At 34.6% G+C, this 19,049-nt stretch overlaps 1 protein-coding gene across 1 annotated transcript in view; it reads left to right on the forward strand.

Moving 5' to 3' along the window:
• Positions 1 to 19,049, forward strand: part of Adgrg7 (adhesion G protein-coupled receptor G7) — a 75,207-nt gene that overhangs the window by 25,874 nt on the left and 30,284 nt on the right. Inside the window, exons 9-13 of the mRNA XM_004636624.1 lie at positions 5,678 to 5,838; positions 6,171 to 6,326; positions 9,413 to 9,525; positions 12,775 to 13,118; positions 14,186 to 14,282. Coding sequence (XP_004636681.1) covers positions 5,678 to 5,838; positions 6,171 to 6,326; positions 9,413 to 9,525; positions 12,775 to 13,118; positions 14,186 to 14,282 — 871 coding nt within the window. The remainder of the gene's footprint in view (positions 1 to 5,677; positions 5,839 to 6,170; positions 6,327 to 9,412; positions 9,526 to 12,774; positions 13,119 to 14,185; positions 14,283 to 19,049) is intronic.

Below are 19,049 nucleotides of genomic sequence, written 5' to 3' on the forward strand. Positions count from 1 at the left end.
TCTCTCTCTCTCTCTCTCTCTCTCTCTCTCTCTCTCTCTCTCTCTCTCTCTCTCTTTCTTACCTAAAAGTTTAATTTGAGTGTGTTTTGGCTCAGATATAGTACTCTCAATTCTACTATTCTAGGACATAAAAATGATTTCTCTTTCTTTTTCCTTTCTCCTTCTTTTTCTTTCATTTTTAAAAAAAATTTTGTGAAGTGAAAGAATTGAAATACTTAGACTATACATACAAATTTATATTCCTACAAAAATTTGCTGAAGGAGTTTTTACTTTTTTTTTTTTTTTTTTTTTTTTTTAGGGAAGAGTCTACAGGATGTTCAGAGTCTCACTACTAAATTGGACTTGTAGTGATTCAGGGTTTACAGCCTCCCAAGAGCTAGGATTACAGGCACACACCACCATGCCCAGTCTCAAGTGCTATCTCAGCATGTCCCTGGGGGCAGGGCCAGCAATGGCAGCCCAAGGGATCAAACCCTGGGTCCCTGTGCCTGCTTGCAGGCGCTTTAATCCATCGAGCTATTTGGCTGGCTCTTGTTTTACTCTTATATATATTAAAAACATTCATTCACAACCTTTGCCCATATTCACTAAAATACTCTTGGGCTCAAATTCATCCTGCTTACCTACCCTTGAAACAGTTTATGTAATTGGCAGAGCTGTCATTTAATAATATCAACTTTAGCCTATTTTCTCTATATGTCACCTTCTCTGGACTCTCTTTTATGAGACTTTTAAAGAATTCCTGTGTGATTTTTGAAGTTTTATTTATCAAGTTTTAGAAAAGTGAATAAACTAAAACATATAGCACATATTTGCATTTTTCTCCAAAAGTTTAAAAAATGCCTCAAAATACATGTTTTAGAATAAATTCCGTTACACTAAAAAATGAGAGTAATTATTCATTAATATCACATAAAATAGAATTTTCCACCTGTTAAGTTCAGCCACATACTTTGTGAGGTTAGAAACTAAACATAAGTCCTTTATGTTCTAATTTCTATTCAACTTAAAATATTTTATACATATAGAAAAGTGTAGAGAATAAAAGTCAGCAGCACCTATGTACTTAACCATGAGGTAAAGTATGTCAAAATTTTGTGATAAAGTCAGACCTCAGTATACATGAGTGCTTGGCTCTAGGACCCCCCAAGAACACCAAAATCCAGTGGTGATCAATTCCCTTATATAAAATGGTATACTATTTTAATACACACATCCTTCTACATAATTTATATCATCTGTAAATTACTTATAATACCCAGTGTAATATAAAAGCTATAAAAGTGGTTGTTACTCCATATCATTTGGCAGTTAATCATAAGAAAAAAATCTTGTACATGTTCAGTATAGAGCCAATTTTTAAAAATGTTTTTAGTCCATAGTTGGTCAAATCTAAGGATATGAAACCCATGAATGTAGAGGACCTATTGTATTTGATTTAGAAGGAAAAGAAAAAAAGAAAAAGGAAAAAAGTATTACTTTTCTTTCTTTTTATCCTTCCCTCCCAGAAATTATATTTTTCTTAAAAGTGATATGTATCATTTTTATCTTTGTTTTCAAACTTATGCTTCATATTCATATGTCCATAAACAATATATGCTATTATTGGACATGTTTTAAATATATACATAGTGTCTTGATATATAGAAATTGCTTTTTAAATCCTAATATCCTACTTTAGACTCTCATCCATGTGTGTAATTCATCTTTTTTTGTAATAAGCATGCGAGAGATACTGTACTGTTATTTTCTTTTGCAGTTCTGAAATTTAGTACTAAGTTACTGGTAGATTTTCCCCTCTATTTTGAGTAACTCTCTACATATGTGTTACACTTTCAGTTTTCCTATTTTGTGGCTTTTCTATTCAAGTATTCTAATCATTTTTCTCTTGGGTTTGTCTCTTCTTCACTTTTTTGGTCATTAAGAATTCCTTAAGCGTTCTGGATATAAGCGTTCCTTAAGTGTTACTTATATAAGTTATAGATATCTTACCTCCACCCTGTAGCTATTAGTTCTTTAGTTTATTATGTCTTTGGCCATACCAAAATTTTTATTTATAGTATATCAAATGCATCAACTTTCTTCTACAGTTTTTTACTATGCTAAAGACACCAGTATAACATCTTGTTTTCTCTTGAAATTTTTTAGTGTTTATATTATTATTTACATTTTCACTGCACCTAGAGTTTGTTTTTGTGTTTAGTAAAAAGCAGGAGTCTAATTTTTATTCCATATAAGTAGTTTAATATAATTGAATGGGTCATAACTACTAAAAAGATATAGGCTTGGATTTAAAAAATTTACAAATAAAGTTTTATGTATTATTGTGTACAGCATGTTTGTATTGCATATATTATGCAAAATGATTAAATCTAAATAAGTGATATATATTTATAGAAATATAATATTTATGTCATATATATATTACCTCACCTAGTTATTGCATTTGTGGTGAGAACTCCACTTTCCACTCTCTTAGCATTTTTAAGAACATAGTATATTGTTACTAACTGAAACCAACATATTGTACTGCAGAATTGTAGGCACCATGTTTTATAACAGAATTGATATTTCATATTAACATTTTCTGAATCACCACTTCCAACCATCCTAACCATATTATTATATTGTTGAAAATACTGGTCTGCAAAAATATCTGTATTTAATTTGGGAATATTGAAATGTGTAAGCAAAAACTATAGAAACTAGAGGGAGCAAAACGCTATCATTAGGAAAAACTCTAGTTCACGGTTTTAGAAACTGAAGCTCAAGTACGCAGAAAGACTAATAAACTTGATCTATATGTGTGTATAATTTTATTTGTAGATTAAAAGCCTATGATAAAAATTTCTTTTAAATATCTGTAAAAATACTTTAAAAACTGATACTTATCAGTCTACAAAGAAATTTTGATATGTTTTGTATAATAAAAGTTATAATATACACAGCTCCTGAGACCACAGTGCAGTAAATTAGAAATGTACTATAAAATAACAGCAATATTTTTATCCAGTTAGAAATTTTAACACTTTTTATTATCTTTTTGAGACAAGTTTTCACTATGCATTTCAAGCTGGCCTTCTTTTCTTTTCTTTTTTTTATGCTGGTGTTGAACTCACTTGGTAGCCTAGGCTGGCCTCAAACTCACAGCGATCCTCCTGCCTCAGCCTCCAAAGTGCTAAGATTACAGGCATGTGCTACAACTCCTGGAAAAAACATTTTAGAGAGAAAATTAAAGCACAGGTTACAGATTCTGGAAAATAAATGGCAAGGAGAACACCTACATAGCAAAAAACTATGGGGTGTAGACAAAGATATTAAAAGGAAAATATGTATTCTTTGATAAACTTATAAGAAAATGAATTAGATAAAAGATCTAACTATTCAGCTGAAGAAGCATAAAAATGAAATAAATGCAAAGAAAGCCAAAAGGAAGGAATTAATGAATATGAGTATATGCATGAATAAGAATAGAAATTAACAAATGCTACACTTAGCCAAGAAAACTGAAACTAAATTTTATGAAAAGACTGAAGAAGCAAAAAAGTTTCTGGCAAAGTTAACCAAGAAATAAAAATCATGACAAAGAATATCTAAAAGTATGAAGCTTTTTTAGAATTATGAGATAACAGTAAATATAATTGTTCTAATCAATCTACTTAATGCAAATGATAATCTTCTGATAAATGACCCACATACTGTAGATTGAGAACAATCAGTTCCTCTCATTTTTAAAAACTCTGTATGTGTGTACAGAACTGAATTTTACTTTAAGCATTTTTTTTTTAAACTAAAGAGGATAGAATGAAGTCTTATTGTATTTTGAGGGTTTTTTTTATCCAGTGTTCAGGAGGAGCAATTTAGTGAGATCAGTGTGCTATGAAAAAGCCAGAAACTCATCCTTTTTTTTTTTTCCAAGTGGAGGCTACAACACTGCAGGTGCAGGACCACACGGGGGAACCGGCCTGAGCTCTCTGACCTGGAACTTTCTTGAATCACAGGATACAGTAGGCTATCCTAACAATCCATGGTTTTCTCATGCCACATGTAAAAAGCAGCAGGGTGCAGGCAATTGTTTTTTTCTTCTGCCATTTTTCATGTGGCTCCTATTTTTTAAAAAGTAGAGGTAGAAGTCATTAATCAGCTGGTTCTATCTGACTAATGCCAAGGCCAGGCCCAGTGCAGCTACCCACCACCTCAGTTGGTCAGGATTTCCTAGCATCTTTGGCTAGCAACTGGCCAAGAGATTCTTCATAATAGTCATGTGGCCCTGGGATAAGCTCCTGTTTGCTATGACATAGCAGTGATAGTAAAATTCCATCCAAAGAACCATGTGCGCTCCTTGCTCTGTGACTTAACCCCACTGGTCCCTTCCGAGTCCCTTTCAACAGAAGGCAAACCTTATAGGGCCCCTCAGTCAGCACAGCCATCTTGATTGTCACCTGTTGCTGCTTCCTGGTCCTTGTAATACAAGTCGGGGAAGCAACAGAGCTTGGGAATTTGCTTCATGTTTATTCTGTCCTACTGCATAGAAGGCAGATGTTTACTTTACACATGAGATATTCCAAATACCTCCCTAAGGTGTATTAGGCAGAAAATATTGTTTCCACATAGAAGGTATAGAAACTGCACCTCAGAATAAAATTAATTTGATTAAAATAGTTAAGCATAGGTTATATATGTTAATCAATTTGAAGACACAGTACAAAACAACTGAGAGTTAGTTTCTCCTATTATAGTCTCATAATATGGATCACTTTTACATCAGGTATGTGAAGGCTTTCCCTATACATGAAACAATCACTTTTGCAATAGACACCATTTGACTGTCCCCTCATTTAATTCAATTCTGACACTACCTGGAGATAGCTCCCAAGACTGTCCCCTCCATTCCTGTGACACTAGTTGCAGACCCCAGATTACTTTACCTGTGCTTCTGATGAACAACAAGTTGTAACTCAAGGTTCTTATAATTGCCATCTTGGCTTCCATTAATTTGTTTGAGCAGCTTACAGAACTCAGAGACATGTTTCCTTGTTTATTAAAGAAGACACAGATGAAGAGATACAGAGTAACGTATGAGTGGAGGGATAAGGGGTTCCTGTGACTTTTGGGGGCTCATTGTCCTCCAGGAAGCTCCACACATTCAGCTACTGCTAAGATATCAGGATCTTGACCTTTTGGGGTTTTTTAGAAACTTCATAGCATGGCCCCACATGAAGTGTGTGCAACTTGGTATAAATGTGTTTGAACAGAGAGTAGAGTCTAATACTAACAGACTACAGTGGCAAAGGCAGAAAGGACTGCATGCTCACATTCTTCTTGGGCCTTTGTGCAGCATTCTTTGGGGTCCAAAGATCCATCATATCAGGCAAGTCTGTGTTGCTAGCCATGTCCAAAGTAGAAAGTTAGTGGAAGATTTGAGTTTCTTCTAGCTGGAAAGAGAAATTCTAGTCATCCAGGCTCTTTGAGTATAGGGAGAAATGAGTTATGGAGGACAGCCAAACTAGGCATAATATCAGGAAACACACGGCAATGACGTAAAGGTTTATCCAGAAGACCATTCTGAGGTACTTTGCTAAAATATTAAGCAGTCATGTAGTTCAACAATGAGATGGAACTTGGTTTATTGTTTACCTTAAGGTTTACTTATTAATTTTACTGTCTTCTCCACAGATAACACTGCATGTGGCTTTGTTGTATACCAAAACAACAAGCTTTTTCAATCAAAAATTTTCACAAGTAGGTCACATTTTAGTCAAAAAATTATCTCAAGCAAAGTGGATGGAAATGAGCAAGATCTGAGTGCTTCTGTTAAAATGGTCTTTAGTCCAGAGGTAAGTTTTTTATTAACAGAAATAAAAAGTTCAGGTCATGCTTCATTACAGAAGCAGTACTAATTTTGGTAAGAGAAATAAAAAGATAATCTCTTTGAAAGGTTCTTTAAAGTACCCACTCAAATCTTTCTACTACCTATGGCATTTGTTGAACTAAGTATGAGGTTACTTTAATTTTGTAAACTTTTCCTCTCAATCTATAATAAAGATATTATTGCTCAGCATATATTTAATATAATTTATTCCTCTTTGACTATCTGATCCTATTAGATTTCTTTCTAACCAGTTTAGCATTAAATATTAGTAATTTTAATTGTCTTATCAATTCACAGTATAACCAAAAAGAGTTTCAATTCAATTCCTATGCCTGTGTCTACTGGAATTTTTTAAGAAAAGATTGGGACACATATGGCTGTCACAAAGACAGGACCACTGATGGATTCCTGGGCTGCCACTGCAACCATACTACGAATTTCGCTGTATTAATGGTAAGAATATGCATAGTAGTCTCTTTACAGGCAGGAATTTTCCTTGTATGCAAATTTTGTGTGTGTTAACTACATATAACTATGGAATTTATATAGATTTTAGACTCATATTAAACAGGAAAATTAGAAAATGGAGCAATAGGAAAGTACTTGGTAAAGGAAAGTAGCATAGAGGTTTTTCATTTTTTTCTCTTTCTTTTGTTTTGTTCCAATATGGCCCAAGGATGGTTGAATTCAATACAGCAGTGGAAAGAGTGAAAGAGGAGCTGACAGACTGTCAGCTCCACTAACTTTTATATTCTTAAGCCTTAAATTGTTATAGTCAGATAAGGCAGAGTTATGTGTTGGATATGGTTTCCATACACAGCCAAGTATGGACAGTTTAAATTAGTCACCCAAAGCTTTTTCCACTGGAGTTGGAAAAAGGTTTTATTAGAAGTGTCATACCAATGGGACATAATACTCAACCTGTAACTGAGAGGAGAAAAAGTTCACTGGCTGTCAGTCTGTAGAGGTTTCAGTCCATGTCAGTTGGCTCCAAGGCAAGGCAGTGTGGCAAAGTCGTGCAGTTAAGGAAAGCTGCTCATGGCTGGTTGCTGGGAAACAGAGAGAACTAACCCTAAGTTAGCCCCCATAATCCAATCCAAAGGTCCCACCAAGGATTTCATCAAGCATTAGGAATACATCTAGTTATAAACCATAACAAGAATTTAATAAACTTTGCTAAAAGATAAAAGAAATAGGTCTTAAAATCACTAATATTTTCTTATAGCTCCTGTATAAGTCCTTAATCCTCTTAACTCCAAAATTCCTCTATGGAGTAACTGAGAACCCTGGAGTTCAGGTGCCTGGGCATCTCTGAAAATTCCTGCACTGAGTCTTTAAACTGTGGGACTTCTGCATGCTCTCTTTCTAGGAACTAACAAAAATATTAGCTTGTGTAGTTAATAAAACATTTCAATATGCAATGAAATGGAAATGTAGATATGTTATCTTCCCCTCATTAAGGGCTATTGATCTCTAAGAACAAACAGGTACTTTCATTCCCAGTGGCTGTGATACAGCCTTGTTTAGGATGGAGCTCACTAATACAGCATAGAGTATCAAAAAATAGAATTTTGCGTTGAGTTTTTTGAGGTAACTATAGGCAACTATAGTTTTTTTTTTCATTTTACTTATCACACCTTATAGTAAAATTTTAACTTTTTTGGTTCTAGAAATTGCAATGCTACATCCTTAGCCTTTTAAAAATGTTTTGATTTTGAGACAAGGTCTTATTAAATCACTAAGTTGTCCAGGCTGGACCTGAAGTTACAATTCTCTTACTTCAAAATTTCAGAGAAATTTTAATTTTTTTCATATCACAAAACAATATTATCATTGATTAACTCTATAAAGATCAGACTATTATAGATGCTAAATGATATAGAATATTTTGGCATATTTTTCTTTTACCTTTTTTCAGATCACACTTCAGCTATTTCTTCTCAGTTAGTAACTGAGTTTGCCATGGTGTCTATCTACCCATATTTGTAATTAGTTTAGGATTTCTAATTTATTTAAATGATTAGTGAAATTATAGCCTAGTGTGAGATTATACTGGATAGACTCTGAGTAGAAGATAGCTAAGAAAAAAATAAAAAAATAAATTAAAAAAGATGTCTAAGAATTAAAGATCTATTGTAGTCTACAACTCTTTGTGCGTCTACTTAGTAAAATGCACACCAACAACATAAACATCTATGTTTTTCAAATCAAGTTATTTTATTTTATCCCCATAAAAGTAATGCAAATTTATTGCATGAAGTATAAATGTTTACTTAGTAAATAGAATTATACCAATACAGGAAAATGTATACAGTAAGTTAAAATAGTAATTCAAGCATAAGTCAGTGGTATTAATCTCTGTATTTCTGTACAAGGTGCTTATCTAATATTTGTGCTGAAAAGCTGTGTACATAAGGTAGGGTTTTGAGAGGGAGCGCATGATGGGAGGTAGCGGGCAGTAGAGAGGAGCATAGGGTTTCTATTTTGTTTCTGTATTTCTCTCACATGTTACAAATGAGTGTGCATTGCTGTTTTCATGTCAAGTATTTTAAAAGATAAGAAAATACATATAAGCAAAAAATTAGGTACTATGTGAGCATCATTACTGCCTTTCCATATTTCTTTGTATGTACTCATTGGCATGTATACATATTTACCAATGTGCTGTGATCGATACTAATGTATTACACAAGAATGGAAAATTCCCAAAAAAGTAACAGAATATTAAAATCTTTTCATGTTCATAATAGTATTTGTGCAACTTTAATACATCTGTTTAGATGTGCTTGGATTATAGTGACACATAGTATAATGAGTAAGTAACTGTAAGCCAAATAACTTTGATTTTATATTTATTTATTTGTTATTTTGATTTTTAGGGAAGGGTTTACAGGGTGTTCAGGGTCTCACTACTAGACCAGACTCTAGTGATCTGCCTATTTACAGCTTCCCAAGAGCTGGAATTATAGGCACACACTCCCATGCCCAGTCTCAATTGCTGTCTCAGTGTGCCCTCGGGGCAGGACTGGCACAGAAGGCCTGGGGATCAAACGCCTCTGGCCTCTGAGCCTGCTTGCAGGTGCTTTAATCTACTGAGCTATTTGGCTGGCCCTAAAAGTTGAGTAGGATTTTATTTTATTTTATTTTTTGGCTGGCTTAGGCTGCCTCAAGGGTGGGTCGGGTAATGCATGTGGAGTTGAGGATTGAACTGCGGTCCCCTGAGTCTGACTGGTTTGCCTGAGCAGGTACTTAAACAACTGAGCTAACCTGCAAGCCCTTTGATTTTAGACATGAAGGAAAAAATATGCTTTCTAACTGAATTGGCTAGATAATGGTTTTCAAATTTCCTTCTTAGTGTAAATGTACTTTAGAGATAATGGGTTAATTTTATTTATAAATGTATCAAAAGCTGTATATGTCTGGCAGACATGCCTGGAAGACATAACTGGCAACTGTAATTATTTGGTCCAGTATAATTCATTGTGATGTGAACTATCATTGATATTTTATTTAATAATACGAATCAACTTATTTTTCAGACTTTCAAAAAGAATTATCAGTATCCTGAGTCTTTAGATGTATTATCCAATGTTGGGTGTGCACTATCTATTGCTGGACTGGCTCTCACAAGCATATTTCAGATTGTCACCCGGTAAGAGGAGAGAGAGAAATACTTGTCATAAGAGAAGTTGTTACCCTGATACATTCTATTCTGGGCATAGTCTCATCAGAACATAATGTCTGAAAAAGAAGGGAATTGGGTTAAACATGCTTATTTCACAGACGTGGACATTCAAGCCTCATGAAGCTAAGGGAATACTTGGATAAATATATAATTTAAAACAATGGCAAGTGCCTTGAAATAAAATTACATTACACTTAATTACAAGTTTTTCAAGTATGATGAATGTCGTCTCATAACCCATAAATTTCAAAACTAGTGTTGAAGAGAAGTGTACCTTTTGCATTGCAAAAGAAAGTAATGTTGCTAATGAGCACATTTTTAAAATTGCTTCAGATAATTGTACAAATGTTTCAATAATTGTACAAACTGTTTTCAAGCAATGAAACTTGCTGAAGTTTCTTAATTTAATAGGCTTTGGTTTTAAACCTAATATTAAAAAGACCTATGAACATACATATCTCTTCTTTAACGCTATCACTCAAGTTCAAATTTTATACCCCACTTGTTATTTCTTGTCCCATGCTACATCTTGACATCTTGACTCTATATGGTCTTGAAAACTGTTAATTAATTAATTAATTAATATATTTTATTTCTTTTTTTGTGTGTGGTCAGCTCAGTTCTCTCTGGGGGTGGGGCCGGCATGGCATGTGGTGCTAGGGATTGAACCATGGTCCCTGAGCTTGCCTAAGCTGGTGCTTTAGACTGCTAAGGCATCTCGCTGGCCCCAAACTGTTCATTTATTAGTTTATTTGCTTAGGGTCTATTTTCCCCACCAACATAAAAATTTATGATGGCAATGACCGTCTCTGATTTTATTGTCACTGTTGCTTTGATTTAATCACTGAATCCCCAGGATTGAGCACAACACTTAGGTATTACTAAAGCTCTGTCTGAGCTAGGCTTTTGTAATCTCAGCACACTGGAAGCCTGTGAGAGGAGGAAACAGGAATTCAAGGCCTGCCTGAACAACTTAGTAAGACCCTATCTAAAACAAAATATATATAAAATAATTGTTGGGCACGAATGGAATGCCAAGGACCTGCATTCAAAACTCAGGATCTCTCTCTCTCTCTCTCTCTCTCTCTCTCTCTCTCTCTCTCTCTCTCTCACACACACACACAAACACATACACACACACTGCCTTGTTTACCATCCTACACACAAAACTTAAGACATTCTTTTAGAGTAAAGATATTAGGTATATACGTGAGGAAAAACAGATAGTTTTAAAGCACACTTAGTTCTGCACTGAAATTATACCTTCAAATGAAGGAACAGTCCTTGGGCATATATTACATTAAACAGTCCCAGAAACATTCAGAACATCTTGGCCATTTGAAAAAATTGTAAAAAATACCCAAAGTGTAGTCCTTGAGACATTAGTCCCTTGGAAATACTGTACTTGATTGAAAGAGGGTTCTGAGGATGCCAAAAAGAGATACATGGAACTTTATTATATATGTTAATGAAATAGATAGTAATAATGTCTACTCAAATTATAAAGAAAAGCATTTTATGACCAGTAGCAATAGGACATAAAATAAATAGTTCATCCAATTTAGTCTTTTTATTTATTTATTTATTTATTTATTTATTTATTGGCCGGCTCAGTCTGCTCTGAGGGTGGAGCTGGCATGGCATGTGGTGCTGGGGATCAAACCGTGGTCCCCTTCGCCTGCCTAAGCTTGCCTACGCAGGCACTTTAGACCACTGAGCTATCTCACCAGCCCTAGTCTTACTCTTTGAATGTAATATAAGCTAAGCATTAGATTATTTTAAAATATATTATGTTGTTATATAAAATTATTTAAAATTGTATTTGACATTTTTAAAAAATTACAAGTGAGATTTAAAAATACCATGGCAAAAATCTGAATTTTCCTGCATTCAAGCATGGATTTATCTATTAAAGTATAGTAACTCCATTTACAGTCTTTTCTACAAAAAGCCTCATATATGTGTGTAAATTCCTAAAACTTGGTGGCCTTGAACGACAGTTTATTTTGTCTGATGATTCTATGGGTTGACTTGTTTCAGCTTGTTGATGTATCTGCTGGTTTTGTTGGGTCTTCTAAGGAAGTGCAGGCAGAACGTGGTTGATGCCCCGGTTATCTAGATAACGAGTGCTTTTTTCCTCGTTATGTACTCAGAGCCTTCCACATGCTTTCTTTAGCAAAATGACTAGAAATTTTGTGGTCACTTAGAAACCCAAAGATCAGTCCTGAGTTCAATCGCTAGTACCATCAAAAAGAAAAAAAAAGAAAGAGAAAGAAAGAAGAAAGAAAAAGAAAAAGAAAGAAAGAAAGAAAGAAAGAAAGAAAGAAAGAAAGAAAGAAAGAAAGGAACCCAAAGATCACAACAGAAAAACTATCAGAGGGCCCATACTATGATTTTTTTGGCAGTTCTGGGGGACATTTGCCTTTGTGGGGGTTCTTTCATTAAACAAAACTTAAAAATTATATTGTATGACTGCATTGGTACATCAATATTTTGTTCTGAAGAGCATAAACATAGTACAAAAAACCCATTAGAAGCAATACAGACTGTCACTAAACAAAATGAAAGGAATTCAACAATGGCTGTTATATTCCATATTGTTGTAGTCAAACTAACTGCATATTAGTTGTTCAGATTACCAGATATAAGCATTCAAAATTGATCAAAAAATTAAAAAGAAGGAAAAAAATTAGTTTTGACCTTAAAGTTCATATTTTTCCTTCTAGTTTTAAAGAAAAAATTATTATGTGCCATGAAAGTATCGTGGATCCTAAGCATTGCTGTAACAAATGGACAAGTCATTCCTTGCTGTCATACTTTCTGTTGCAATCTATTAGCTAAATCAAGGTACAGGGCAGGCTTGGGAGGGGACTAAACAGTGAATAAATGCTGGGAATTAGGATTCATTGGCACCATCTTTGGAGATTAGCTGTCTCTTTTGGCTAGAACATAGCTTTAAAAAAGGATATAACAATTTGTTTCTTTTTCTTTTCTTTTTTTTTTAGTATGGAAGATAGCACTCAATATAACTTTATTAGTAAAGGGAATGAAAAGAAGTGCACAGTGGGATAGGGAAAGGAAACTTACTACTGGGATATGAGCTAGCTATGCAGTGGGTAGTAATACTCCTTCACTTCCTCATAGTTCCATGGGAATTTACTTTTCTGTAGTATATTGGCCATTATTTAATATAAATATTTACTTATTTATTTTCAGGAAAGTCAGAAAAATCTCAGTAACCTGGGTGTTGGTCAATCTGTGTACATCAATGCTGATTTTCAACCTTCTTTTTGTGTTTGGAATTGAAAACTCCAATAAGGACTTGTCGACAAGTGATCGTGACATAAATGTTGACTTTGATAATAATGAAATGCCCACAGCAGACATCATTGACATCCCGAATTCCGCATGCACTGCAACTGCTGCCTTTCTGCATTACTTCTTGTTAGTGACCTTTATGTGGAATGGACTCAGTGCCATACAGCTCTATTTCCTTCTAATTAGGACCATGAAGCCTCTTCCTCAACATTTCATCCTTCTTCTCACCTTAGTAGGATGGGGTAAGTGTTTGCATTTTCACTTACTTAGAAATTTAATTTGTGGCAATCTTTTAAACAGACACCTGTTGAAAGCTGAACAATACAAGGTCAAGGTAGGAGAGCAGAAAACAGAACAATCCTTAAGAATATTTTTTATCTAGTAGCCTAAACTCCAATGAAGCAGGCAGATATTATCAAGAAAAGGCATGTTCAATACATTATAGGCTAATTTTCTTGCAGGGGGAGTACTGGGGCTTGAACTCAGGACTTCATGTTAGCCAGGCAGGCACTCATACCATTGAGCTATCTCCTCGGCCCTACATATTCCATTTAAGTGTGTTATTTTATTGACATTGATGTAACCAAATAACTACACCAGCAGCACTATGTTTCAATTTACTCATACATGTCACTTGCCTCAATTGATTTTTTTTTGTGCCAGGGATCAAATTCAGGAACTTGTGCTTGCCAGATAGGTGCTTCTGATCTATTTCCCTGGCCCTAAGCTAAATTAAAGATTAATACTGGGTATGATGGCCCATGCCTATAATCCCAGGACTCAGGAAGTTGAGACACGAGGAGTGACATAGTTTAAGGCCTGCCTGCCTGAAATATATAATGAGGGTCCATCTCAAAAAACAAATAAACAAACATGCTAAACATCACTTTATCTACTTGAGTTCTAGACCATAAATAATTAAATTTCTACCAACTTTAAAGGTTTCCAGAAAGAAAATAATGATTCATAGAGAAGAATTATCTGAAATATTTTCTGGTTTCCAAAAATTTGTTATTGAAATTTAAACTGCAAGTGACAGAGGAATTAAGATACTTAAGAATAAAAATTGTGGCAAAAATTATGAAGAAATCTGAAATAATATAGTGTTAGTATGTAGAGACAACACTTAAAAGGAAAACAGGAAAAGATTATGTCTACTGTTCCCTACATTAACAGATCAGTCTATTGTCCATAGTGGAAAGAACAGTGCATTCTGAAAAAGGTCAGATGTATAATTCATTTGCAGTCTTTTATAATTAATCCCAGTCCTGGATAAATTATTAATTCTGTACTTCTCTTTATCACAAAGGAGTCCCAGGTATAATAGTGGGTGTCACCCTGGGAGTTGTTTATTCTAAGAATGGGAAAGAGTCACACTGGGAATTAGACTATCGGCAAGAGGAAATGTGAGTTTACATTTTTATTTTTCAAATTAAGTTGATTGGTACAAGTTATATACATGTTGATCACATCCATCATAGGGGTTGGGACCAGAGCATGATAGATCTTTATGCCTCTTTTCCCCATTCCCATCCCCCTTCAGCCCATGTTGTCTTTATTTACAAAGGTCTGTTTCCATTTCATCCCTCTTTTCTCATTTTTTTCTTTCCTCTACCTTCATTCCTCCTTATCCCTGACCTAGTTCTCTTCCACTTTGAACAATTCCTTCCTTTTTCATAATATCAGTTATAGACTGTGGTCCTTATTTACACTTACAGTTTATCACACCAGAAAAGCAATGTCATATTTAAACACATATGTCTAATTTATCTTACTTAAGAAGATGCATTCATTTAGCTAGAAATGTCTCAAGTTTATCCTTCTTTATGGCTGAGTAGTACTCCATTGTATAAAAAAGCACAACTTCTTTTTTTTTCTTTTCAAAGTTTTATTGATAAACATATAGCAATGAGACAGTTTCAAATCAAATCGAAAGTACAGTTTCAACAAATAATACACTGCATACATTCTTCTCAGTGGTTAATTGCTGTACAAGATGCAGACTTGTGATCCTACTTACAAACATCATTAGAAAAAATCATTCTATTCATTAAGACAATGCAACTATATATCTATCCCAACCACTTTGAATACACAGATACAAAATGGACATTCATAGTTATACCCCAATTTTTTTATTTAAGTTCCATTGTTGAATATTATAGGTGTGTAAACTCAGCAAAATATTCTAAAAGAGTACAGAAGCCCATAATATCATTGGGTCTTCTGTTTAACTGGCAATGTCAGAAATTATTGACCTGAGTCCCCCACAGCTCAACATAACAACATGGCTTTACTTCCTATATTTCATCTTCATACTTTTCTACTGGATGGTTAAGACCAAGGTAAAGCAGGACCTGTGCAACATGAGTTGTAGCTTTTGGGTCTGACAAGGTCAGTGAAATGCCCTCAGGATTTATCTTGAGATACTGTACCTCAGATTGTAGAACCTTTGTCAGTGTCAGCCATGTGGATGAGTCACGGCCAATGCTTGGCCTATGTGCTCTCTGTGAAAGCCTGAGAGAGTGTCTTCTCCCCATGTGACTCTCCTTAGGCACACTCTACGTCATCAATCACTTTCCTCTTTGGCCCCATTATCTTCTTGATCAGAAAATTTGGGACACTACCGAGGTACATGACGTTACAGTACAAGTTCTCATATGTCCTGAGTCTTAATTGACCTTAGAAGGGTAGGGCCAAAATGTTGGAAAAAGCACAACTTCTTTATTCATTCCTTGGAGGATGGGCATTTGGTTTGTTTCTAAAATTTCATATTAAAAACTGTGACTCTGGAAACATGGGTGTACATATAATGATATTGCATGATGTTTTTAATTCTTTTGGTGAGATACAAAGAAGGGGAATAGCTGTGTAAGATGGGACTTCTAATCCTAGTTTGTTGGAAAATCTCCACATTGATATTTACACTACCACCAGCAGAACAGAAGGGTTACTTTCCCCCCTACGGCCCCCCCAGCATTTGTTATTATTGACTTCTTGGCAATAGCCATTTTTAGTAGTGTGATATGGATTTTCAGTATTATGGCATTTTGCATCTCTCCAATGATCAGTGATGTTGAATACCTTTTCATGTATTTATTTGTTGTTGTCTAATATTTTAAATCATTTATTTATTTATTTATTTATTTGGTGGTACAGGATCTCGCCACACAGCTTGGACTGGTAGTGGTACTCCTGTCTCAGCCTCAAGCACTGGGATTACAGGTGTGGACCACCACTCTCGGTCTCAGTGGCCAGCTTGGCACCGGGCTAGCACAGCATGTGGTACTGGGATAGAACCTGGGTCCTTGTGCTTGCCAGGCAGTCACTTAGACCACCAAGGTATCTCCCCAGCCTTTATTTGTTGTTTGTATTTCTTTATACAAGACATATTTTTTATCAGATGCCAATTTTTGGATTGGGTTTTTAAATTTGAGGGATACAATGTTTTTCCCCAGTTCTTTATGTATTCTAGATATTAGTCTTTTGTCCAAGGAACAGCTGGATAACATTTTTTTTCCCTTGTGAGATTCTCTTTACTCTTGGTGATTTACTTTGATGTGCAAAAGATTTTTTAAAAAATGTGATCCTAGTTGTTGATTCTTCGTAATATTTCCTGTGTGGTTAAGGTTTTTTTCATGAGGCAGTTTTTCTACATCCACATTTTCAAGAGTTCTACCTATTTTCTCTTCTGGCATATTTAGTGTTTCTGTTGTTATATTTACAATCTTTGATCCATTTCAATTTTAGTTTGGTGCATTATGTGCGACATGGACCTAATTTTAGTTTTCAGCATGTGGAAAGCCAGTTTTCCCAGCACCATTTATTAAAGAGGCTACCTTTCTTCCAGTGAATGTGTTTAGCCCCTTTGTCAAAGACAGATGGCTGAGTGCATTTGAAATTTTCTCTGCATCTTGGAATGTGTTCCACTGATCCTTGTTTTTCCCCCCACTACCAGTACCATGCTATTTTATCACAGTAGCTCTATAGTATAATTTCAAGTCAGGGATTGTGACACCCCCACCATGCTTTGTTGCCCAGAACTATTTTTGCTATTCTAGATATCTTCTGGAACCAAATGAATTTGATGAATGTTTTCTCTACTTTTTCAAGGTATGCTAATAGTAATTTCATTGGGATTTAATTCAGAATAACAATTTTCAGAGTGTAGCCATTTTCACTTATCCAAGAATAAGGAATAACTTTCCATATTCTGATATTCTTTTAATCTCATTTTTCAGAACTGTCATTGCCCATATAAAGATCTTTTATTTTGTTTGTTAGATTGGTTGTGCTATTTCTTTTTTATGCTAATGTGAAAGGTGTTGTTTCACTAATTTCTCTCTCAATGAGTTTATTATTAGGGTACAGAAAAACAACTGGCTTTTGAGTACTGACTTTGCATACAGCTACACTACTGAATTTGCTTTTTAAATCTAGAAGTGTTCTAGTTTTGGGGGGCTTCTATATAGAGTATTATGTCATCTGAAAATAATGATAATTTAGCTTATTTTCCTATCTTTATTAATTTTTTTCTCTTGTCTAATTGATCTGGTTAATATTTACAGAACTATTGAACAGAAGTAGTGATAGTGGACCTCCATGTCTTGTTCCTGATTTTTGAGTGAAAGTGTTCAGTTTTTGACCATTTAGCATGATGTTGACTGTTGGTTTGTTATAGATGGCTTTTATCATGGTGAGATAAAGGTCATCAATTCCAATTTTCTGTATGGATTGCATCATTAATGGATGCTAGACTTTGACAAATGCTCTTTCTATATCTATTCAGGTGATCATATGATTTTTGTCTTTGGCTATGTTGATATGGTATATTACAATTATTAATTTAAATATGTTAAATCATCCCTGCATTCCTTGGTCATGGTGTATAATCTTCTTAATGGTTTGCTGTATTCTATTTGCCAGTAACTTGTTGAGGAGCTTTTCATCTATGTTCATGAGGAATATTGTCCTGTAGTGGTGTTTTTATGGTTGAATCCTTCTCTGGTTTCAATATCAATGAATCAAAGAGTTGATTCTTTGGAAGATTAAGTAACATTGATAAACCCATAGCCAATCTGATTGAAAAAAAAAAAAAAAAAGTAAGACTCAAATTCATGCAATTGGAAAGAAAAGGGTGAAATAACAACAGATCCTGCATAAACCCAAAAGATCATGAATACCTACTTAAAAAATCTGTTAGACGGAAAACAAGTGTCCTAGATACATATGAATTACTACAGTTGACTCATGAAGATATAAAAATTCTAAATAACCTAATAGTCAATGAAATTGAAAATATAATTAAAACCTTACCAACAAAGAAAAACCTAGTCCTGATGGCTTTACTGCTTAATTCTGCAAGAAATTTAGAAAAGATATGTTGCCACAATTCTTCAAACTCTTAAATGAATTTTAAAGGGGAAATTCATTCCTGAAAGCAAGTATTACCCTGCTATCCAAACCTAAATTTACATATTTAAAATTTCCTTTTCTTTGACAGGAACACAATAAATATTAAGCTATGTTGACTCCAATTAACACTATCTGTCATACTTAGTAGTGGGCATTTCAAGTTCTCACATAATACATATTCAATGTAGTTACATAGAAGATCCCCATGATTCACTTATGATGCTCCATAGAACTCAGGTTCTTAGATTTTTTTTTAGGTGAATATCCATCCTATGACTTTCAGTCTTGTCATTAGAAATTCTATTCCATAACTACAATGGTTAATCTTACTGTAGGATCCATAGCCTTCCTCAAAATTGTATTTCTTAAAGTTTAAGTCATTCAATTCAAGATAATAAAGCCATGGGTTGATGTCTTGGTTACTTTCTTCATGGCTGGAACATAATACCTGACACTCACAATTTAATGGAAGACAGGTTTATTTTGGTGCACAGTTTGTGAGAAGTTTTTGTCCATATTCCCCGGGTATCAAGGCAGGGTGGCACAACAGAAGGGTACGGAAGCAGAAAGGCCTCCTGGCATGGAAGCAGGAAGCGAAGAGAGATCAAGTGGGGAGGGATGGAGTTAAAGCCTTCCAGGCCACCCGGCCACTGCCTCAACTAGCCCTGAAAGGCTTGACCTTTCAACACCACAATTAGATGATATGCATTCATGTTAACTAACCCACTGATGATGCCTTCCAAAATCCCCACCTATGC

Source organism: Octodon degus, unplaced genomic scaffold (assembly GCF_000260255.1).
Source record: "Octodon degus isolate 3935 unplaced genomic scaffold, OctDeg1.0 scaffold00081, whole genome shotgun sequence".
Taxonomy (NCBI): Eukaryota; Metazoa; Chordata; class Mammalia; order Rodentia; family Octodontidae; genus Octodon; species Octodon degus.